This window comes from Hydractinia symbiolongicarpus, chromosome 4, assembly GCF_029227915.1.
Source record: "Hydractinia symbiolongicarpus strain clone_291-10 chromosome 4, HSymV2.1, whole genome shotgun sequence".
Lineage (NCBI taxonomy): Eukaryota > Metazoa > Cnidaria > Hydrozoa > Anthoathecata > Hydractiniidae > Hydractinia > Hydractinia symbiolongicarpus.
In genome coordinates, this window is record NC_079878.1 from 4,631,366 (window position 1) to 4,657,083 (window position 25,718).

The 25,718-nt window shown below is 31.8% G+C and overlaps 1 protein-coding gene across 6 annotated transcripts; it reads left to right on the forward strand.

The window, feature by feature from the left end:
* The first annotated feature begins 2,720 nt into the window (after positions 1 to 2,720).
* LOC130640852 (uncharacterized) lies at positions 2,721 to 25,069 on the forward strand. 6 transcript variants are annotated; one of them, XM_057447422.1, is made up of 14 exons: positions 2,721 to 3,141; positions 16,146 to 16,426; positions 18,718 to 18,913; positions 19,206 to 19,482; positions 19,603 to 19,708; positions 19,906 to 19,991; positions 20,104 to 20,177; positions 20,351 to 20,558; positions 20,686 to 21,005; positions 21,137 to 22,479; positions 22,590 to 22,669; positions 22,790 to 22,909; positions 23,140 to 23,316; positions 23,530 to 25,069. In XM_057447422.1, exons 1-14 carry the CDS (start codon positions 2,926 to 2,928, stop codon positions 23,799 to 23,801), a joined length of 3,756 nt encoding a protein of 1,251 aa, XP_057303405.1. In that variant the 5' UTR covers positions 2,721 to 2,925; the 3' UTR covers positions 23,802 to 25,069. The 6 variants fall into 6 exon arrangements, with proteins under 6 accessions (XP_057303405.1, XP_057303406.1, XP_057303407.1 ...); XM_057447423.1 differs by lacking the exon at positions 2,721 to 3,141 and adding an exon at positions 4,552 to 4,878; XM_057447424.1 differs by lacking the exon at positions 2,721 to 3,141 and adding an exon at positions 5,683 to 7,443.
* The last annotated feature ends 649 nt before the right edge of the window (positions 25,070 to 25,718 follow it).

The window sequence follows — 25,718 nt, forward strand, 5'->3', positions numbered from 1 at the left end:
CCTTAATTCAACCATAATTTTCGAGAAGCGAAAGGTCATTCTGTGGTTAGGCGGTGATTCTGTGTGCAGCTTTATCGAAGTTACGTCTGTCATGTTTCAAAAGTACGTGTTTTTAACTCGCATTAAATTGTTGAGCTTTATTATTGTTAGCTTGAAGCAGATTATTTATCGAAATCATCGGTAGCCTAGTGGTAGAGCGTTCGTTTTCAGTGCAGTATGGGTTCAGACCTTAGCCTAGTCTTTCCAGAGACTTTAAAAGTGTAAATCTATCCTTCCTGATTGGCGTTCAGCATGAGAATAGGGTTAATATCTTCGGCGGTTGTCTAGTTTAACGATTGCTGTGCTTGCACGATTTTTGTAGCTCAAATGAAAGCTTTAAATGCACTAGGACCCCTTTGGGGGACCTTAGTCAATAGCAGTACCAATAGGAACTGAAAAGGCTATCCTCGGTAAACAAATTTCAACAATAACAATAAGTACCGTAAAATAGGAGTTTAAAAAATTAGTATAGCAGACAATTATTATTTTACTCAAATGGAGTTGGAATAAATCCCCCTTTTTTAATATCATTTTGTGCGTTATTTTTAATGGTAATTATCTAGTTAAAATCTAGTTTTTTTTGTACTTTCCATTACAAGCAATCGACAATTTGCATTTTGAATGACTTATATGGTTGTCAACTCTTTAAAGCCGACACTGCATAATGTAAAATTTCTTATGGATAATCTACTGTTCTATGCGTTGTTTTAAAAGTCACGTTAGTGACGAAATTGATATTTTTAACAACTGTAAAATTAAAATATTAACCTTTGTGGGGCGCTATATAGTAATGACAGACTGTCCTTAGTTGCTACAATTTTTAAAATTTACATTTTATAACTTCAAATTTCTATCAAACAGTCAAATTTAAAAACGCTGTAGTTCGGCTTCATGCATGTTTAACATTGATTGGATATAAAAGTCAACTTTAAACCTCCATATGTACAATACAACTCTAGCTAATAACAATAACTGTCAGTGGGAGAAGAGTTAAAAGAGATATCCTTGTCTAAAAAAGCATAAAAGATTTATTATTTATTAGTTTCAATCATTCACTCAAAAAAAGTAATTTACAAATTCCCGTTTTATATTTAGCCTTTTAACAACCAAGTGACTGTCATATATTTACTACGTAATTTCCTTTGAAAATTTATTATTTCACTGATATTCGTAGATTTCAAAATCAAACATTTCAGCATAACATAACCAATACTTTTAATAACATCATAAAAAATCAATTATGAGAATAATTGCACCATCAAAAACCTTCCCTTGCAAGTAAAAGATCAATTATATATTTTGATTTCGAGCAGATTATCCCCAATAAGCAGACAGCTGAAAGGAAACATTTAACCATATACTGTTCTCCTATTCAGTAATCACAATCTTTAAGGTAAAATTGTCTGTAAAATAAATATTAAAATACAGAATGAAAACCAATACTACAAGATCAATATAATTAATAGCTGCATTAATTATTTATCCCTGCGTCTTACTTTACGACAGGTTGAAATATAAAATTTGCAAAGATTTTTTGTACATGCACTGAAAGGTGTGTTTTTTTTTTTTTTTTTATATTTTTCTATATTTTTCATAGCGTGTTAATATCGACTTTGGACAGAGTTTATAAACAAAAAAGAAGATACGAGAAGTGTGTATTCCATTTAAACAGAAACGCAGAGGTAAGATCCGATGTGAAGTTAACAGAATACAACTAAACTCCACTGGTGAGAATCTAGATGATAATTCAATTTAATGATTTTTTTATTTATTTCTTCTACTTCAGTTATATTCTAGTCATATCAATATGAGATTTCAATCTATATTCTGCTTTACAGAAAAGGGGTTAATTAAGTTCCTTATCCCAAAGAATTTTTTAAAATGATATTGTTAATCATTGCAGAAGCTGAAAAAGAACACAAACCTAACTTGAAATGATGTCACATCACCTTGCAATTAATTTAAAAAATCAGCTTGCTTTGCTGCACGAAGATTTAAGTTCTGGTCCTGATTATGTACTTATGTGGTTGTCACTAAGCAAACAAATACACCAATCTTGTATCAAAAACTTTTTCAATTTGTTTCTTTAATAATATGCATAATATAAAAAAGTATTCTATTCTTTATTCTATCTATTGATTTAAAAAAAGTCTTTGGTTACATTTTGCTAATTAGTTTTTTTTCTTAATTCACAAATCAAAGAAGTTTATCGGTTAAATAAAAGGCGGGATGATGTTATTTCAATGAAAGACTCCTTGTGGCCACTTCCTCTGAGATAATGTATATTTCCATGACTGTTGCTATGCCACATATTACAATTTTTTTTGATTTATTACCTAGATATTCGCAATATGGTCTGGTTGTTATTAACAACATTATGGTGGAATTTTAATTCTTGTTGCTTCAGCGATAAGAGAGTTGAGAAAGTCTACATTGGATGATTTCATCCCCCTTTTCAGGATATTTAGTCACGCAATTTTGTCCTTTGTTTGGAATAATGTCCAAAGAAAGCTATTAAGTCAAATAGGTATAATTTTAAAAATTTTGTTTTAATATACTTAATATGGAAGGAAAAGTATAGGCATGATAAGCTAAAAGGTAAATTTATTTCTAAATGGGATATCCGTTAAAGGGCATTTTATCATAATTTTATTGTTGAAGAAATTTGCTATATGCATTATAAATATAGTAAGCGATTTATCACAATTTGATGATATATTTCCAATAGAAGATGAGTGCAATCCAGAAGATTGTTTTAATCAAAGATACATTTATTTAAAAATATGGACTACTGCCAAATAGACTTATATGTTTTTTCTTTTTAGATAAACAATAGAAAATTTACATAAACAAAAAATAAATAAGTAAATAAATAAACTAATCACGATGACAGAGGAATCGAAAGAAGAGCAAGAAGTTATGTTCGAAGCAGAGTTGCGCAAATCGCAATGTGATGAATCGTTTTCTGATAATAGTGATGCAGAAAATGATGAAATTTGCAAAACATGTCAAAAATTAATGTCACGTATGCGCAAGACAGCTGTTAGATGGTTATATTTAGAATGGTATAAGAAAGCTGTTTTGGGTTTATCATTACCAACGGTAAGATATTATTTTATCACTTTATATTTTTAAATATGTGTAGCTATGCAAAGAATTAAATTTTGCGATACTGTCTATACATTGTGCTCCTTACGAGAAGAATCTGAGAAAAAAATTTTGCGGTACTTTTTTTTTGCAATTGTAGCCCCTATTCCGAAAATTAAGCAAAAATTATTTAAACAAAAGTATACAAGAGTCTATTAATTACCATAATAGAACCCGCAATTTCTTTATTAAAACATATTAAATCGCAAACACAGTTGAAAGACACAAACACAGCAAGCACGGCGATAGTTTCGAAATCACGAATTTCTCTTGGTAGTATGGTGTGCAGGAAAGCTTTCTCTAGTTGTCAATTTTCTGGGGTATTATTTCGGTCGGTCGGTCGGTCGGTCGGTCGGCGGTCGGTCCGTCGGTAGGTCGGTTGGTCGGTAATAAAATACGTTTTCATATTCACTTAGCAAGTGAAAACCATGTGTACTGTTTATTAAATTTATTAAAACTATTAAAGTTTTAAAAGCACCTTGGCACCACAATCTTGTTCAGGTGCAAGTAAATATCCTGTGCATAATCTTTCTCCTACGTAATCTAATTCTATAGTATTTAAATAACAAAGCATAAAACTGTATTTTGTCTGAAGTAAAATCTTATTTTTTTCTTTTGGTTTTTTATTCTTTTATATACATAAGAGAATAAAAAGCTGTCATTGTCGTTTCTTAATCTATTTGAAAATAAGACTGTAAAAACTTGAAGTTGCTTAAATGTACTATTATATATTTTTGTTTGTTTAACATATTTCTTTTTCAATTCATTTTTTCTGTATGTTCAAAAGCATGTGATGATATTAAGGTCTCTCGTCTTGCACACACTTCAGTAACGTGTGTTTAAAGGAGATTCGTTTCAAAGAAAAATTACCGAGATGTCAATGGTTAGATTTAGAAAACCCAATTTAACAAATACTGTCCATTTCCAACTGAATGACAGTTAAAAAATATAATACGTCGCCTTTTATTTTGATTACCTATTGGACAGAGTATAGAGTATGTATGTTGAAAATGTTGATGCCACTATTCAGCGCTTTTATCACCTGAACAATCGTATGAAAGTGTGTCTGAATTTTCATTTGCATAATGCCTTTACTGAAAACTACAAATTGTTATCCACATTCAACATATAGTTAGTAATTTGTAATCACAGCATGTATGTGACATTAAACCTGTTATCACTTGAAGAAAATGTGGTGAATCAAAAGCACATAAATTATCATTGGCATAATACCTTTAAAGAATCTGATAAAACCACAGGTTGCCATCCAAATCCAACTTTGAACACAGCATGGATGTGATATTAAACCTCTTAGTAATTTATAATTACCTAATCGACCGACATCAAACGTAATTAGCTTCTCAATAACCATGAGGCACGTTGATTAAGTCAACGCTTCAATTTTACTTGTGTGCTTCTGTATAATAGAAGTCCCAGCGCATATCAAATTGATTTTATTCATCATTTCATTACTTACTTAACCAGAAGATTTGTTATGTATCAGAAACATGTTATTCTTATGGTATATAAATAAAAAAAATGTCTACGAAAAGAGTGAGGTCGTTGAATAATATATATAAAATAGAAAAAGAATATGAGAAAGAAAATGAAAAGGGTTTTTTAAGAAGATTGTTACAGAAGAAGAAAACGAATCGTCATAGTGCTGTTTATTACTCCACATCTACCGGTCAGGTATGAAGACAGCTCATTGCATTGTTTTTGTTAATAAGAACCCTGTGTAAGTTTTCAATAAAACATTAAAAAACTTACTTGAACTTACGGAGTCTGCTAATGCATCTTTGTTTACTCGTTCTATAAAAGAAACTAACTAAATTAATTGTAGGATGCAGACAGTAGCGCTATATTTGTTTAGTTTTTTTATAAGATATGAACATTGCGATGCATTATTTTTATTTATATGTAAGTTTTTATTTGTGATAAAAGCCTACTAAAGTGTAGAACCTGGTAAGATATAAAAATGCACATAAACTTGATTTCTTTTCACCACTGCGATGGAGTTTTTGGCACTTATCGGAAAGAGCTAAGATCAAATCACTGAACATAAATGTGACGCCGGATATAGGGGCGATAAACCTATTTAAGTTAAACGTTTTTAAAGGTTCAAAAGGATAATATTATAACACCGACGTGTAATTATACGCTAATTTGTTAATTAAAATTTGGCTTCATATAAGGTTATTAGTCGCTCAATACTGTTTGTTCACATTCCTACAACTAACGAACGAACGAAACTAGTAACGGAAAACGAAAAGTAAAATTAAATCACATTCTGAATTTTTTCTGCATAGAATGTTCGCTTACTTAAGATGACTGAATTATTTATTTCTTACAGATTCCAAAGAACTATGTTTATTCATCCAATGAAAGTATGCAAATTTTAGTATCTTTCTCGGAACAGAACAAGCAAAGCTTAACATACAAAAACAGTACGTTATTTAGGTTAGAACAAATGGACCTTTGAACAATTAAAACAACCAGCGCATGCGTATAACATGCCTGTTTACGTCATAAGTGTGAAAGTTGTAGAGAAGTACATGTTTATCACAAAAAACAGGAAAGCATTAATGAAGATGCAATAAGATACTATAATCTGTTAATCATGGTCATTATTTAAAGATAGGTTTGAAGGATAGGGGCATTGAAGTTGATTGTTGTATGAGTAATCCCATATCATTGGAGTCGTTGTTTCTCACGAGATTATGAAATGTCCACACATTGTCATTCGAATGGACAGCTTAAACATTATGCTTCGTTGCCATTTGAGATGAGTTAATCTTTCCTGGACTAGTTTCTATTTTTGTTTTCATGTAATCGCAATCTACATTCACTAAATCTTAGGAATCTCAGTTGCCAGAGTGTTCGATCTACACCTGAAAGTTTGTGGGTACGAACGCTACATGAGGCCGTTGTCTAGTTTGTCAATTTTCTAGAGATTTCTGTAGTTCAAATAGGAACTCTAAACACCCTAGGGCTACCTTCTGTTTTTTCCTGGAAACAATTGACAGGGTATATTAACTCTATGGTATTGAGGCTTTTACGTTTAGCGCCGAATTTATTATTTGATTTTTCTCTTTTTAAAAAAAACAAACTTTGCTATTGAAATTTCTGCTTCCTCTTTTGTTAATGAATGAATTTGTAATCAATCAAGAATTTTCGATTAATCTTTTTTTTAAAGAACTGCTGTGTTATTAAGCGTCGTTTCTTAGATACCAAAAGAAATAGTTTAAAATCTGTATAGAAACTAAAAGAAAGTCTGGCTGTTTTGATAAAATACCGTCTCTCACTTTTTGCATGGGACTGCTTATCTACAATGCTTTCATATAATTATTCTAAATATTTGTGCTTGATTATACAGACCCTCTGAGGAGCTATTTTTCCCAGCTAAATAGATAAGTAAGTGGGTAGAAATGACAATAAAATGGTTATTTATCATTTATATTCATAGACAGAATGTCCGAATCACAAAAAGGTTTATTTAGAACACTAAAAAGACAAAGACGTCAAAATAGCTTTTTTTTCATCTATGGTATGTAACACAGAATACAATAAAATTTTCTGTTTTAAGGTAATACACAAATCATATTATTTTTTGAGTATTTTTATGTAAGCTGTCTCATTGTAAAAACTAATAATCAATATCTATAACACTCATTAATAATTACCATTACTGTTTTTTTGTGATCTCTAAATCGCAATACCTACTGACGAATTGTAATGTCATCTATTGTAACATAAAACTTGTGCATTTGAGTTTTTCATTGCTTAATTGGAAGACAGAAAATTGCCGACACCTTTTCCCTTTTAAAATATAAATTATAAAAAAACTAGAAAAAGTGATTTGACAAGCAAACAAGTATCTATTATTTGCGGAATAATACAGATAGAAGAACATGTCATATATAAATCACTTTCACCAATTATATTGAAACACGTGTGGTTTTTGTTCTAAACTTACAATTACTAATTCCTCACCGACAGTAGACCATAGCCGACAACTTTAAAATCAAAACAATCCATATTAATAACTGGCAAGCCGATTGCGTCAGTGATACCGCGATAGTTTAAATATACGAAGAGACGCCACATTCCTTTAACATCATTTACAACTCATTCATCCTGTTCATTGCACGTGTTGTAAGGAAAATGTCGATATTCAGTGGATAAAGTCAATATCGTAACATTTCGCAAGCCTTTGACAGATTCAAAACATATGGTAGAGAAACAATGTCTGTTAAAGTAAGGTTATGTAAAATTGTTATTGTTGTAAATTATTAAGTGGTAGGGTTATTTACAGTAATACAGTACAGTAATACAGTACAGTAATACAGTACAGTAATACAGTACAGTAATACAGTACAGTAATACAGTACAGTAATACAGTACAGTAATACAGTACAGTAGTACAGTACAGTAATACAGTACAGTAATACAGTACAGTAATACAGTACAGTAATACAGTACAGTAATGCAGTAGCAAACCTAACACTTTGTTAAAACAGCAGGAAATTCAGTTTCATTTTAGATGTATTATTTTTGAAAACTCTTTGCTCCGTTTGTCAAATTAAAATGCATGCGTTAAAGTGCATTAAATATCACAACAATTGATTCTGTGAGAAATTTTGCCTTATACATCATATTTGTTGTGTATCTGAAAAAGGAGAAAATCAGGAAAACGGACTGAAAAGATTAGGACCTAGTGTTTTTCAAGTTTTACGTATCTTTATACGTAGAAATAGTTGGCGATGAATCTGGCCATTGTAGCCAGTGACGTTCTACCATGTTTGCTAATGTAAAAGACAAAAAAATGTTTAACCTTTATCAAAACAACAAAGTTTTGGCTAACAGTGTTCTTGCTCATACATCAGAGAAACATCATGAAAAGTGACGTAGATATTTTGCAAACATTTTTTTGTCTAAACATACGCTACATATAATAGATGATGCGCTGAAGTTGGATAAGAAAATTTTCTCTTCTGTTAAAGGATTATATTTTTTTTTGCTGAACGTTATGACACAAAAAGCGTGTAGACAACACCATTTTAAGGGCGCTTGCTCACTCATGCATGTAATAATCTACTAAACTCAAAACATCAACAATGGTAGGCATTTTTTATTATTGTTTTAAGAAATATTACAATTATAAACTTTTTTTTATTAGAATTATATACATTTAGCTTCAATAAACTTAAAAATGAAAGATGTGAGGAAATTATCTCTCTTCTCTAAGTTTCAGTGCCGCCATTATTATTTCTTTTATTTTTTGAAAATTTCCCGCCTTTTTTTGATATCTTATTCTTAACTTCTAACGTTTCATTGTTTTGTTTTTATATGTAGAAAATTGTAACGACAAATGTTATAATTTTATTTTTCAAAATTCAGTAAAGGGGTTGGACTTGGGTTATTTTGATCGAAGGTAGGCGTTACAGAGGTTAAAAAGAATCATTAAAAACCCGCAGAAACCAAACAAAACTCGAATAACACATAACAAGAAAAAACCACGAAAGTTTTCACCTCAAACTCCGCTAGGATAACAAATGAAGATTTTGACAGCTGCGTCTGTAACTTGTAAAAAAAAAAAAAAAAAAAACTGTTAGTGACAGATTAGTATACACAAATATAGGGAAGTTTTAAACTTATTCAAAATCCTTTTCCTAAATAAATTTAGTCACAACTTCTGGCATAATAAAGGTAAAGATTGTTCTATACTTTTATACTTCATGTTTACGGTGATAGTTTCATTCTTGATATTTATCCTCTTTTGACTGCTACTTACTTTTGACCAAAATTTTGTGAAGTTTCAAGTTTCATAAAATAATTTGTTATATGCCAAGGCACGCTTATTTATTACTCGTGTCATTCTTAAGGAGCAAACTTCTCTTCTTTTACACATGAGATTGAGTTTCGCCAACATTTGAGAACAAATTTTGTGCTTCTATTAATAATACATAAGAACAAAAAAGTAAAGCATATAACTATACTAGTAAAAAAATATATTATCGCTACTTAACTACTACTACTACTGTGACATAACTACTAGTTAGATGAAGATGAGTAACAATCACAGTTTGTAGATATTTGTAAGACTTTATCGTGGTTGTATATAAGTTATGTGACATGGTTATGTCCCTCTAAAGTTAAAAATCAGAGTTGTGTGCATTATTGCAGAAATGATGGTTCAAGGTTGATACAACAGACAAAGGAGTAAGGGAGAGTTCAATTTTAACAACCTGACATTTTTTTGGAGGCCGCGTGCAGTCAACAACTAGCCCCTCTCCATCCACGTTTTTTTTCTCCTCCAAAATCTGTCTGCACCAACATTTAGTGCCCAGACTTCGCGTGTGAAAGCCAGTAATGAAAGATCGATGTGACGCACTTTAGCTGGTAATCAATACATAGGATCAGCAAAGGATGCGTCATTTCTCTCAAATGTAAACAAATAAAGAACTTGGATTAACAGCGTAATTACTTTTATATAAGACCTGTTTAAAAAGATTAAATAAAGTTATTTTGAGACAAATTCCCAGCAATATGGTTAGATATGATAATGTATTTCGTAATTCCAAAAACAAACATATGAGGTGCGTTGTTTTGCTTTTTTCCGAATTGCATTTGACAATATCTGTACTTTTTTAATTAACGAACACATGAGAATAAAACAAAAAAAATTATGATCCTTGATTGATATAGAAAGCTACGTCTGTCGAATTTAATCTGGCGTGTACAATTCTTAAATTAAATAATAATTTGGGAGACTCCTTATTCAATCACCATCCAGTTAACAGATTGTATTTAACAGTAGAACTCAATATACAGACATAGAGCCCCACTGTTTCATTTAACTTAATTTTCGTTAATATGGACACGGAATAAATATAAACTTAGACTGGATGAAAATAAAAAACATTTTTCTTGAAAAACAAAAGCTGGAAAATCAAAATGAAGTTAACTATAATGAATTTAAATCTGAATAGTTAAATTAATGAAAATGAAGATTAGTGAGCGTTAAATATAAGCTCAGAAAAGAAGAAAAAAAATAGTGCCCAAATTAAAATTCTTATCAACCTTGTTCCTAGGACTTTTTACGTCTTTATACATCGGGACCAACCTTCTCCCCTGGACGTTTTCTTACATTTCGATAAAAAAGGGCCCTGAGGATGAGGTTGAATTGGGACATAACTATCTTCAGCAGCGCTGGGGACGAGGTTGAAAGTTTGGCAAATTCTGTTTAATAGATAAACTCAGGCGCCATTTTTAGGAAAATATGACGTAATGATTAATTTTAACTTTGATATATGAATTATTAAATTGTAAAGATTATTTTTTTGTTTTGGAGAAAAATTATTTATTAAAACTTGAAATTTTTATTTGTTTTTCAGGAGACATTACTTTATTATAGATATAATGCGAAAAACAACAACTTCATTTTGGAGGGAATTATCACCTCAATCTTAAGTTAAAAAACTTTTTTAATATACTTAAACAGTATATCTGATTTCGCAGTGCATTTTTTCATTAACTGGGGAAGCTGTTGTGAAGATTTCATGGTTTTTGTGTACTTTTCGTTTAAAAACGAACTGGGCGGTCAGTGAAGGAGATGTTTTAAAAGCAAGTAAATTTTTCTTATTTGCAATGTTAATTTACAGTAGAACACGTTAATATTTTTTAAGTTTTGCATATGGCATGAATGTGATCCTACTACCACGTGTCTGTTTTTGTGCATAAAAAACTAAAAAAGACGATTTCTTGTAAGAGTGAAATAGTAAGGACCCATTCTTTAGTACATAGCATAAACTGAAGACGAAATTGAGGTACAGATGTTTTCTTTCAAATCCTTAATTTTGTTGATTCACGTGCTCTGATAGCAAAACTCAACAAAAGAATTCTAGTATAGAGGTCCGTATATATCTTCCAAGTTAAAAAAAGTCCCAGCTGAGTGGACTCTCTGCTGAAAATTATTAACAGTGAAAAAGGAGGGGCGAAATGTATTTAAAAAAATGTTCTACGCTATTTAAAAATCATCGCTGTGTAATTAAAATGCCACCGACAATTTACATCATATTTAGATTCAGTTAAAATATATTTAACACCAGTTGTCACGTGTCCATCAAAACACAAATCTTTTTTAATGAAACAGATAATTTCGCTTTAGCCTTTTTCACTTCTTTATTCTAACAGTCTTTTTATTTTTTTCTTAAAATATTTTGAACATTCTTTTTCAATTTTCAATTTAACATTACAAATATATTTGACCAAATGAGTTCAGTACAAGTTTCTTGAATCGTCACAATTGATGTTTAACGTGTTGAATGTCACTTAATATAACACCCTCAGCACTATGCAACGATATACGAGATGTATAGTACTTATAAGAAACAATTTTATAATAACAATGAGACTGAAACAATCTGTAAAGTAAGGTGGAGATTGTTGCAGAATTACTTGTTGTGATTTTGGGTACGTGTACATATCAAAAAGCTAATGTGCAGAAATAATAGGTTGCAAATATTTGTAATACTGTCAAAAGGACTGGTTAGTTGCCTGTGGAAAGTTCACAGCTCGCTTATCCTACATATTGCACTCTTCAGATGACTTCCTGTCGTACATACCCCAGGTATCGCTATTTCGTGTATCCCTTACACAAGGTAGCAATTCCGTTACCGTTTTGAACAAAGTGAAGAATATTTTTCAAAACCTAAAAATAAGACCAATTTCTGATTGAACATTTAAAAGCAATGTCTCGAAGCTGCAGCAAAATATCCTACTTTAGAACCTCTTTTTCACCAAATTGAAATCAAAATTATTTTTAAACACTTCTTTTGTAATTTCAATACAATATTGAACTTCTTTAGGCTGCTTAAGCGGTTTACAAACACTGTTTATTTTATGGTCTCATTCATTGTAATAAAGTCTGCAAAACTTATAAGCGGTAAGCGTTATGGCTTGTACAACCTCTTGCTTTCGTACATTAGTTATGTTGCTATTATCAACAGAATGAATGATCTTTCTTCTTGGTTTTATCTCATTCTCATCAAAACAATGTCAATCTAAAATCTCGTGTTAAGAATACAAAGGTGTTAGTAGCAAATTTGATATGTCTCTCTTGTGTAAAAAACGTTTTAGCGATGTAATCTTTTTTAGCCTCATTTCTAACTTCATTTTTTTATATAAAAGCATAATCTGTCAAACGAAACAATATTTGAACACTCCTCCCACTTGTGCAGATTATATAATTAAGGGACATTTTGCTTAAAAATTAAAAAATAAATAAATTTAACAACCTATAAAAAAACCTTGTGTTTTTTTCTTTTCTAAAATGTCAATATTTGCTAGCTGAAATGGACTGCTGTTAAAGCGGTTGCAATGTAAACAAAATAAAAAATGTCTGTGAATCTTCGCGCCACACACATGATCAAACGTAGCTAATTTCGTTTTGTCAAATGATATAGTAAACTAGCTTGGTCGAGGTATGTATGGTTGGTGAGCGTTTCACATGTAGCTGCAGCTTTGTAATCGCAACATTTATGTGAAAACTTTACTCCTTCTAAACTTTTCTTTTTTTGTTGAGCCTGACTACTCTGTTGTGTTTTTTTAGGAAAAAGTCAGTAAAATCTCAGTTACGACATTGTCCTGTCTTTTTCATTATTTTTTAGCCTTTTCCAACTTCATTGTTCGTATAAAATTATTCCAATAACAAAAACGTTTATTTATCAACTAAAGTAAGGAAGACCTCAAGAAAAGTCTGTAAAGTTTTTTTTCTGATGGTATGACTCAAACAAATTCATTGAAGCTTGTAGACACGCAATTTTCGTTTTTTGCAGTGCATTTCTTTCTCGCACGTCTTATAATTGAAAAAAATTAAAACCATTGAGGCGTGAAAACCTAAAACAGTATGTCCGAATTTTCAACATGATAGCACAGCTAAAAGGATGTAAAGAACTTAAAACTTTTTTGGAAAATTCATTAGTAAGGTAAGAGAGAAATTTTTTTGCTTCTTCATACATTTTTGTTTCTTAGGGCATCTTAAAAATAATTTTGTCACTTTAAACTGCCTGAAATCTTTGTTGTTACAAGGATTAGAGGGGGAAACTGTTATTTGTTATAACAGATTTGTAAATAGAATTATGATTCAGACGCTATACCAAACACGTTTAAAGGCTACAGAAAGCAAGAAGTGTCATTATATTGTTAGCTAGGAGACTGATTTCTAGTTCTTTATAATTTGTAAGTCATTTAAAGGATATAGTATAAATTAGAGACCAATAATAATAGATTTTATTTTTCAACTCTCATTTTTATCTGTAAAGCTGTACATTTCAGTTTGCTTGAATGTATGCTAATTAAAAGCATGCTATTCATTGACCATAAATCTGTTTAATATGTGATTATATTAATTACTTCATAATAAAAAAAATTACGTTGTTGCGAATTTGAATCGTAGGATATCTATTTTGAGCATATCAAATTTACCAAAACATTATTAAAATGGTCAAGCGTTAAATACTGCGGTGAATCATGGGTATTTTTTTTTATACTTAGTTCGACTTGATGAGTTTATAATTGATGAATTCTCCGCCCACTAACTTTCTTGATAACACCAGGTTTTTCATACGGACAGCTGTAATATTTGATTTAAGTTTAATGTTGCAACTTGATGTTTCATTTTTGAAATGGTGTTCACAGAAACAAGATGATTTAAGTAAGTAAGTTTAATTGGATGTTTTTTGTTTTTATTCTCACGCAATCTTCTAAATATATTCCCTACAATCCATGACTAATAATAAACAAATAAGAAATCAATAGAAAGATTTACAGACAAACTTTTTATAAGAATGTATATATATTTTCCTTACACTATCTTCTACATGACCATGGCGATGTCGCCACTTCTTGCAAGAAAAGACAAATCCTCACACAGTGTATTGACATAACACTTTTCACAATGTTTACTTGAAGTTTATTAGTATTTCCTGTACAAGTTTTTCGCGTGTAAAAGCTCAGACATTCTGTGCAGTTGTTAGAAAAAAAGAAGTAGCTATAGTTTTGTGTGTTGAGAGTTTTGTGAAAACTGGTATATTTTAATAGAATATTTCCTGTTTATAGAATGCTTAGCAAGCTTAATATGGTGAAGTGAAGTAAGATTTCTTGCTAGCCTTCTAAACTGTTTAAAAAAGCCACATCTTTTTCTTACAAACAAAGAAACAAACAAACAAATTCATGATCGTGTTGCATCAAAAATAAAACAACAACTTAGCAACTTAAACGGTCGCCGAAACAAAGAAAACAAAACAAACCAACAGTTTACCATAGACAACACGGTGCCTCATTTGAAAAATCTAGCAGACTATATTATTGTCCAGTTTAAAGAATCTAACGACTGGTTAGATGACGCAAATAACATACTGGCGCAATTATTGTTTTTACTTTTTCTTTGCTTCGTGTTCGGAGACACTGTTAAAGGGAAGGCGACGACGATTCTTTATTGAAGGAAATAACATTTGTAACAAAAAACAATAGATAATAAGCTAAATTTCTGCAATCATTGGTATGAATCATGACAATAGCTGAGCAGTAATAACTTGTAATTACCGTCGTGCTATAAACTAATTATAAAACTTGATTAATTAGGCTCAGAGCAATATGAGGTTGCTTCTATGTTGAAATTTAGTTAAGCTAATTTCCGTAGAAGGATGTGGCAAGGTAGAATTGAGTTTTTGTGCAATTAAAATATCGCATCAAGGAAGTGGTAACATTTTGACAAAGTTTATAGTCGGTAACAAAGTTTTTTATATAGAAACAAAAATCATGACGTGAACAGGTTAGGCTTTTTGATCAAATAAAGTTTTCATTCTCTTTATTTTCAACTTTAGTTTTAAGTTTGTGAAAATTAGTCTAGATTGAAAGCTGTATCACGCCGCACGAAGTGGTAATGTGTTTTCTCTGTAATTTCTTCGTTGACGAACCAGTTTTTGTAATGTGTAAAGCTGTTCTTCTGAGAAAACTATCCTACTAAATAGCTTTTGTCATTTTTTACATTGTTTATAGATCAAATATATAAACAAAGGACGTTCAACAAATACTGGTTTATAAAAAAATTATTTATTATAATACATTTAGTTTCGTAATTACAATAGTTATTGTTATTATTATTGTATAAACTTTCAGACCAAGTTTCTCTACAACTCGTTAATAAATAACTGTATAATGCAGAAAACCATGATATAAAATGGATTTCTATATGTAAGATCCATGTAATGTTTAAAGTGTCTTAAGGTTATATTTTGGCAATTTTCCATCAAAACATGACAGGGTGAGAAAAATATGAACTTATTACTTTATAACAACGTAATTAAGTGATGTTGTTAAATTGATAATGTTCTTATCATCGTGTTGAAAGTGGTTTGGTTGCTACTTGAAATTCCACCTCTCATTCTTAACTATTGTTATCAGCAAATTAGTTATACAACATGTCAGAAAGAACAATGGATAAAGAAATCAAATTGAGCATGTTATTCATACCTGACTGTAAATTAGTAAATTATTTTTGTCACCCTAATTAGGTAGTGGTAAAATGGATAAATAGTTTTTGACTTGGTTGTTATTTCATCGCTATCCTGTGTAGCCATTGCACGTATAAATTAATTTGAATTGAAAGTGTGACGTCATATGATGAAAATAATTTTCTGAGATTTGCGTTTAAGAAAGTGAATTGTATTGTTCTTATATACGAAGAAAATCATAATGTGAAAAATTATTGAACAAGCATGCACTAATAAAGGGTGTAGAACTTTTGTACGAAGCTAGTGTTGATCAACCTGTGATTGATAAAGGGTGTTATAGACAACAATTAGCTCATGCTTAATAAGTTATCACATGCGTAACACGCATGCGCGTAATTAGTACCTCTATCTTTTTATTTATAATTAAAAATATTTGTTTAGATATCAGAATTAACACCAGCATTAGCGAACGTTCTTCAAGAAACTCATGAAACAAGCGAAGTGACCTGTCAAAGCTGTCAAACTGATTTTAACTTCATCATTGACAAAACGTTACAGCCAATGACGTCATTATCAGAAATGTATTCCAGCCTGCCAAGAAATTGGACAGCCAGTCGCGATAAGAAGCAAAAATTGGAGTCGAAATTTCAAAAGACACCAGACATAACTATTGCATCGCTTGGTAAAGAGAATATAACTCCAGCTGCATCGTTTTTTGTTAAGTACGTTATTTTTAATATGTAATCAAATAATAGTTGGCAGTGTCGGGTGTAACTATTATTATTATTATTAGGAAAGGGGGGAGAGGTTAGCAAGTCCCTTCGAAACTGAATATAAATATACTAATTTCAATAAAAACTTTCTCTCGGGTTTAGCCATGGTTGTCTTTAGATGAGGTATAAAAAGTGATATAATCATTTTAAGCGTGACTGACATCGGAATGACAAATCGAGAATTTTGTGACGTAGTAATTTTAAAGGAAGTTTCACAGGATTGAATTTTTGTTCGTATTATTAAGAAATAATTGGTAATCACCTCGCCATTTTTCTATCAAACACGGAAGAATCTACAATTTCCTACAAAAATTGTCATAGTTACTTTTTGAGATGAAATGCCCTAGTAAAATATTTCTAATATGATTATTATTATTATTCTCGTATAAATCATTTCTAGTAAAACATTTACAATAAAAATTAAGTTAATTTCGTCTTGCCCATTGGTGGTAGGTAAAAATTAACTACAATTTTATGATCGAACGTTAATTAGCCTGTTTATAACACGAATCTTGATTCACGCGTCAGTGCGCATGCGTTTAAAATGTCGCAGTCGAAAAAAATAGAAAAACACTTCTGGAAAAAACATAGACTTGAAAATTAAGAAAATTAATGAAAAAATAGTGTTCCTGGCAATGTTTAGCCAAAACTGTTTTGCAGCGGACTAGATTATATGAATGGGCGGAAGCCCCGCCTCCAAAGGCTTGCTTTGAGGCGTGTGTCTATCAGCGCTTGAAAATGATTACTTTCTATCAGGGGACTGGTATTATTCTAGCTAATCAAACAATCTTGTTAAGTAATCCATTGAGACAGGATTGTTAAAATGCTGAGAGACGGAGACATAAGCAACTGCTTTTCCTTCGCAAATTGGTTGGCTTTTATTGCATGAAAGCTTGTGTGAAACGGTTTGTTTTTAAATTGAATGGAAGACAGTTTCGAACAATGAACCATGAGTCAATTTTACTTTAGGTGTAAGATAATTATAAACTTAATTGCACTATTTTTTCTTTCGCTGTTAAATACGAAATCGCCATCTATTTACAAGTAATTATTTGCGTACACCTGAAATTACAAACTTAAAAACATCACAACGTCACTCCAATTTCATACGATCCCTTTGATAATATTATCAATTTTGTAGGCTGAGATAATGAAAATTGTTTGTTTTATCAGTAAATTACTTATCTGCTAAAAAAAAAATTTCTTGCAAAGATTTTTTTAATAGAGCAAACTGTATGGAAAAGATATTATCTGAGAAAAATTTTAAAAAGACAATATGAGGTTATTGATTAAATATAGCTTCATTTCAGCTTTTTTATATTGTTGCGAAGCTAAACTTTAACGTTAGGAAAATATAATGCAAGCATCTTTGCAATTTTCACTGTGTTTATTATTGCGTTTTTTCTTTCTTTCTTTATATGTATTTTTATTTTGTGTTTTTATTTTATGAGAAAGCAACATCCTGTATGTTTTCTGATTGGTTAGTATCTTTTAGTCGGAGAAATTTCTACATAAACATTTTAAAAACACTACATTTGATAAATTTATCAATTTTACATACACCTATTGCTTAAACAATTGTTTTTACTTTGAAAAAACTTCATAAGCGGATGTAACTTTGCCTGGAAGGTTTCGTTCAAAGACAAAAAAAAAATATAAACATCAAATTTAAAATATTTCACACGTTTATTTATAAAGCTAAAAAGCTAAAAAGAAAAACTTGTATGTCGAAATATTTAGGTCTTAAGTAAAAATGTTAAAGAGCATTGGTGATATATCGTTTCTAATTCGGTTAAGACAAGTGAAATCTTAAGGAGTTGTTGATTGTTTACTCAAAAAAATATTGTGTGACAACATTGACAAGAAATTTTTTTTTGCTTTATTCACCTAACAACATCATTAGAAGTGAGCATAAAACTCTTCGAGGTGTTCTTGTTACCCGTCTATTTCACCTTCTAAAATCTATTTTGACATCTAATATATTTTTACAGTTTTTGAGGAAAAAACCAGATGTTTTTATATATTCACTTATTTATTTTTCACATTTTTTATATTTTTGATTTGTTAATCCTATTTTTGTCTATACTTCATACGAGTTATGCAAAGTTGATGAAATAATTTGTTGTTTACACTTTAGCTGTTTATTTACTTTTTTATTTCCGTTGAAACATGGTTGTACGAATTTTTCTTTCACAAGAGCTAAACAAATAAATAAATGTTATCCATTATATTTTCTTTAGGGCTGCTCAAAAATTAAATTTGGCGTCAAAAACCAAAACTCGAAAATCAAGAAAAAAGAAGGAAGATTCATCCATGGAGCAAAATAGATATGCATTTCAAACTAACTTCAGTGAACTAATTATGCGCACACCACCTCAAGCCCCACCATCCTTGTTTAAGAATGGAACTGTGAGAAGAGGAGATGGACATGGAAAGGTAAGTCATTTTTTTAAATCCATATTTTTTCATAAAGACAGGTGAAGTTACGGGGGGAAACTTGCTCCATGTTGTTAACCATACTAGAAAAATTTTTTAGTTGCAACCTCTAAGATTTCTGCTTCAGATTTACTTGAAGGATTTACTTGCAACTTTTCAAAACAATTAAGGGGTTCAATCTTGGTAATGTAGATACTCAAAATGTGCGTTTTTATAAAGCCATTGTTTACTATTAAGTTTTGAATGAACTGTTGCGCACTAGAAATTGTGTATTTGAAAAAAATCATTTTAGGTTCGTCTTATACTTCGGGTTGTCGATAGGAAAAGCAAACCAGAAACTTGTCTCACAGTAGATGCTAAGAAAAAACAAGTCCTGTTAAGGGATTCAACGTTAAGTACGGACGGTCAAAAACGATTTGAAAAAGCGCCACGGTTATTTTCATTTGATAACATATTTGATAAAGACGCTGTTCAAACAGAAATCTGTTCTGGGACCCTTGTGGATCTTCTTCATACTGTTGTCAATGGTAATGATGCTTGTTTGATAACATATGGATATCCGAAGCTTGGTGAGTAAATTGTACTGTCTTTGTATTAAAATAAAGCTATTCCCGAATATTATGTTGCAACATTATGTTGCTAACACTGGCTGGCTAATGTAGTATAAAAAAACTCCAATTCTTTTCTAGGTAAATCAGCTATTATGATTGGTCGTGATACTGCACCAGAGAATATTGGAATCATACCATGCGCAATATCGTGGTTATATCAGCTAATAGATGACCGAAAACAAAGGTATTTATAGCGCAAGTGACATATGTCTTCCCTGCAAAGATGTTGCAAGTTCTCTACTGATTCTGGTCAAACGTAAAATTGATGAGGTCTACTGCAAGCAATAAAGCTGTATGGACAATTTGGAACAAACGAAAGTAGGAAAAACACAATTTAAATAAATGGATAAAAATTACAAATGAATGTCTCTCACTTTTTAGAACTGGTGCCAGATTCTCTATCCGAGTATCAGCCGTAGAAATTGTTGGTAAATCTGAGAATTTAAAAGATCTATTAGGAGAGCAAGGTAGGACTATTTAAAACAACCCTTTCTTCTTCATACTCCTTCATACATAAAATCTACAGTGGGCGAAGTGGGTTTAAAAAGATTTGATAGCATTACAATTTTTATGTTGCAGGAAATGGTAGTATCAGCAGCAACGTAACTTCTCCCAGTGTTTACTTGCCAAGAGAACGAGCATCCAGTATTCAGGTAAACATTCTTTAAATTATATAATTTTTATTAAAACGCAAATTGTAACACCTTTTTAACAAGGACCTGGTTCAACCAAATTGTTGAGTTTGATGAAAGCAGTTTGTTGTTTTCTTTAGAAAAGGTATATTTAATGTGATTGGAAAAAGTAATTTTTAAACTCTTTTCTTTAGCTATCAGATTTTACAGAACTTCGTGCTCCAAATGCTGAGAAAGCTGCTTTTTTCTTCGACGCAGCAGTTGCTGCTAAAACGTCACCAATAACTCCTAAAAATGAACATGGGAAATATTTGGAAGATCCAGATGAAAGAAAAAACTCCAATATGATTTATACCCTCCATGTTTATCAATACATGATCGATAAAGTTGGAACAGGAGAAAGTAAGAAATATGGAGATTATTAAACTTTGGTTTCTACTACCTTTTGAACAAAAGGCTTATTTTCTGACAACTTACAAGATTTCTTTGTAAATAACATTTATAATTTTCCTATTTTTGTTTTTCACAGTTCATGGTGGCCGTTCTCGTCTACATCTTATCGACTTATCTGGTTGTAGTCGCAAAAAGAAAAGTCGAGACACAGGGCAGGGTACATGGCTACCATTGTCAGCCTTAGGAAATGTTATTGTTTCATTATCAAATGGAACAAAACATATTCCACATCGTGACAGCAAGCTAACGACACTGCTACGAGAAGCGATGGGTTCATTGTCCTCAAGAGTTACTATGATTGCCAATGTATCACAGGATCCAAAACATTGCTTTGAGACTTTGTCAACGCTTCAAGTAGCTTCAAGAATACACAGATCAAGGAAAAAGAAGAGTCGAGTAAGTATTCCAAATTTTGGTAGTTGCAGTGTGTGTAAAGCAATCTTTAAAAATTCTATTCTCAAGAACGGCATTGTTTTTGTGTAGATTTTTTACTTTTGTAAGTAAATTTTCCTATTCTTTTTTCCCAGTATTCAAGTACAAGTTCTTCTGGAGGTGATAGCTCTTGCGACGAGAAGAAAAAACATAGGCGTCGATGCAAGCCTGTTACACCTCTACTGGTGACAGAAGCATGTTATTCAGACAATGTGGGCGAATCTGAATTTACATCAACAAGTGCTGCAGAGGAATCGTGCGACACTGTAATCTATTTAGGACCATCTGGTGGTGCTGTAAGTGATCGAGAATTAACCGATTTCGAACATCCTCCAGAATTTCCAAAAAAGTCTGCAATAAAAAGTGATATCGTACCGTCGGTGCTTACCACAAATCAGCCGGCCACTGCTCCTGTGCTAGGATCTACTGAAACTAGTTTTAGCTCTTCTTCTTTAAAAAGAAAAGATACGAAAGCCAAATCAAATTCTGAGAAAGATCGATCACACACTTTATCAAGAAGGCATACTGACGAACAACCAGCACCAATCATAGTAAATATCACCGACCAGTTAGCTAAATCTCCCTTGGAGGAGCATGCTGACACAGTTTTATCATCACCAACAAAAGTAACACCAATTGACAATAAAAGTAACTTCCGGCCTTCATATCAACAAAAACTAAATTGTTTTGAAAACAACCTAAACTTAATTAAAAACTCGGACAGTTTGCCAATTCGTGGACGTAATAAATCTTACTCCATGCAACAACATAATCATACAGAAGAATCGTCCCGTAAAAGGACAAGAAGTCTTCGCTTAAACAAACTTGACGAAAGACAATGTGTTAGTACAAATTCTTCCCCCTTTAAAAGAACTCAAAGCTTTAGAGATGAATATATAACAAGGACGGCAAGTTTAGACAGGACTTTTACACGACACGAAGTTGAGTTGGTTAACGGTAACATTTGCAACAACTTTAAGTCAACAGATACAGTATCTAGCGTTGGAACTGTTGAAAACTTTGAAAGGCAATTAGTTTCACAAATTGCGGAACGATTTGCCCTTGAAGATGAGTTTAGTTACGTTGATGATATTGATCCTCGGTTGTTCAATGCTCAAGGGAATGAAAAATCCTGCGCAAGTGAGGAATTTTTTATAGATGACGATTTAGAAAGTATAGGCGCCGAGCTTGATCCCTCCGCTCCAGATAACTTTAATGTGTACAACCATAATTCATCTCTTCTTAAAAGTACAAAGTCACTTGTCGAGAAGAGTGAAGAAAGAGACAATGATATAATACCTTGTAATAATTGTATTGGTGAATGCAGGTGTAAGGTTTACACACATGACTTGCCATGCGCGTCTGTCATTCAAAGAAGAAATCTGTGTGACTATGATAGTGCTGAGGATACGGATGAAAGGACAAACAAGCAGTTAAGGTAAAACCAATTTTCAACTACGTCTTGAGAAATTTCGGAAAACGAGCAATCTAAATCTTCTGTTTTAAGTTAAAAATTTGTTTGAGTGAGAAATATATATTTTTCTTTAGTTTGCAAAAGTTACGGAACCGAAACAGCTTCAGTAGTTGTGATAGTCATCTGGATCATTCACCACGAAACTTTTGTAAACGTAAGTATTGACTGTGTTTTTGACGCACCCTGACAGTTGAATATTTAAGTACCGAGGTTTGGAAGTGAAATGATATAGCGTTATTCGTGTTGCATTATAGAATTATCTTTTTATTTCCAGGACCACCATCCGAAGGCGTAAGTAGTGGCTACGAAAGCATGAGATGTGAGAGTAGCGCCAACATACATGCATCCACTGATTATACATATGAGAAAGGAAAGCCTGTTCTGAACAAGAAAGGTAAGGTCAATTTTGAAGAGTAAGTTACGTCTTTTCAAAGTAGATAAAAAGAGTGAAAGCTTTAACAAATCGAAGCTTATCAACGCAGCAAATATTACCGTAGTGAAGTTGTGATTAAAATTCTCTTTAAAAATTTGAAAAAAATAATCATCTCTCTCAGAAATGCGTCTTGCATATCCAAGTTGAAGTGTCAATGACTCGCTTGACATTGAGTCAATCTTTTGTTTTAGTTTGTGTTGACGAATTATTCTATTCGAGCAAAGAAGATAACAATAGGCTTGACCGTGCAGCGCATCATCGCACGCAGATAAAGGAATTAATCGAGGAAAGGCAAGACTTAAAAGAAGAGTTGCATCAAACATTGAAAAAATTAGTGTTAAGCAGAGTACCTTTGCCTGATATTGATGGTAAGTTGTTTTTCATATAGCTAAAAAGTATTTATTAGCACGTAATAAAACGCCTGAGAAATTGTATTGGTTTCGAACTCGTGCTAATTTAATCATGCCCCTTTTTATCAATTGCAACCTCGCAGGTTAAACTTCTTCACAAACCATCTCCGACATTCAGGTATAATGTTCCCAATTGCTGCATAATTCACAAAAAAAATATTTACTCTCTAGAACGGCTTCGAGAAATAACAACACAGAGTAAAGACACGAAAAAGTTACTGTCACGAGAAAATCGTATCTTGGAACGAAAAGTAAAAGTTTGCAAATCACATCTAGAGTTGGTGACGTATTTTGACGGAACTCCGAATGAAACCCCCTCTGCTACTCCTTCGTGTTCACCGAAAAAGAAAAGTCCGTATCGAAAACTCTCGGCTAAACTTAAATCAAAATTGACTAGAAACTCCTCACCAAGTAGGAAAGCATACAAAGTAACATCTGTATAAGTATTCCCAAATGAAAAAAAAAACATGTTGATATTTTCGGAAGCCAAAATGGGAACTTTTAAAGCGATACAAACCCCGTTCTGTTCAGAATAATGCCTGCTTGTCGAAAGTGCTGGCAGGTACGACAAGTTACATGCGAATAAAGAGAGAAAATCAATTTATTCTTTCTAGGGATTCGAGTCTTGAACTTTAGCGTTTCACAGATCATATTATTGCTGTTACAGTATGCTACTTCTACAATTGATATTTTGAGAAAATTGCCAAAATATGCAACCTTAGCAACCATATTTTTTTGTGTACATATATAAGTTATAAATTAATATACCAAGCACTTTAGTTCATATTTCTATATTGTAAAATCTGACTTTTGATAGAAAAAACAAGATGAAATATACGCCAACTATCTTGTAGAGTTACAGTAGCAAATGCGATAGCTGCTAGGCGACTTCCCTTATTTGTTAAGATCCGGTCTTAATCTGATCAAAATTCCGAAAACGTTTTCAGCCGTGTTTAAGAACGCTTTAACCTTTAGTCACATATCGACGTAAATATGCGTCAAGAATAAAGATCTATATCTATGCTCACAACAATAGAGATTTAGCACGATATTGTTGTTTTGGTGTTATATTTACCGAACTGATATTTGCTAAGGTGCATTTAAGTTATTTTAGCTACCTACCTAAAACGTCGTAAATGTCCCATAGCTAGATTTGCTGCATCAAAATTTTCAGTTGGTTAAGTACGTATTTCTAATGTTACATTTAGTTATATAGTTACAAGGAAATTAATTCTTGATGCCAAAGTTTGTTTTTTTAGAAAACACGAAAATTCTGTTCGCCTTCTTAACTACGATATTCTGTAGTTAACGCTATTTTTGGCCACCTTTTGCTTCGCTGTTAGCCGTGCTACGCACTCCCAGGAAGGAAATTTAATTCTCTTTGATATGGGCCTTTCTTTTATTTCTCAAAATCAAGTTATCACAAGTTGTGGCTAATAGATCAATTATTTCGGTTTTGTTTTGACGTGTGCGTGTTATATGTTGAACAAAGGGTTAAAACGTTCTACTACAAATTTGCATTTCTTTATTTTTGATGTCAAGGATGAAAATTCTATTTTATTTATTTTTTTAATCTACAAGACCAAGAATATTTCAGTCAGTCTCTTTTTAAAAGACACGGGCTTTATTGTTTTATGAACTATAATGGGTATATTGTTATAGGTTTTTCCAATCTTCAAATCGAGAAAAACAAACCAATTTCTTCCGCTGTTATTTGGAATTTATTATTCTCTAAGCTTTGTTCCTTTGTTTGACATTCCTTGTTGTATTTAGAATATTTGTACACTGCAAAACACAACAACTAGGATCTTTTCCAGCAGCTACGACTCTGAGTTCAGAAGTTCTGTTAGTTTTCCCTTGAGATGTTGTAAGCTATCTTCTGTACCACAAGTTAAATTTAAAGTTTGGTTAAGGTATAATCAAAGATATAAAAGCATTATAACCAGGTGTTTGACAATGAATAAATTACCAATTATCGCATTTTGACTACAACTACCAAAATACATTTCGTCTGACAGAACCGTATTTACGGAAGCGAGCGACTTTTCAGGATATTAGGAACAGTGCAAATCCACTAGGAATATAAAATCTTTGGTTAATTCACTGAAGTTCTAATTACATCGGTTACATTGTACGAAGCCACTATTTAGAGATATTTTACGCAAAATACTTTTTTATTCCAGATTTTATTTACTGAAAAAATTACCTTTTAAAGGGACGGGGTAGGGAAAATTGCCCCCTCCCTAATACATAATTTGCATTGCTTTTGCATCATTTAAACTTTTAATTAAAATTTTTCCAGCTCATGAACTAACCATGATAGTCCCGAGGGAAAACAGTAAGACTTGCCTCCCCCCGTT

Bases quoted from the DNA above. Each gene is read 5' to 3' on its own strand.
- LOC130640852 (XM_057447422.1), top strand. From the start codon at position 2,926: ATGACAGAGGAATCGAAAGAAGAGCAAGAAGTTATGTTCGAAGCAGAG. The intron at 18,914-19,205 runs GTAAGTCATTTT...AAATCATTTTAG, and splicing joins GAGGAGATGGACATGGAAAG to GTTCGTCTTATACTTCGGGT. The intron at 23,317-23,529 runs GTAAGTTGTTTT...TTTACTCTCTAG, and splicing joins ACCTTTGCCTGATATTGATG to AACGGCTTCGAGAAATAACA.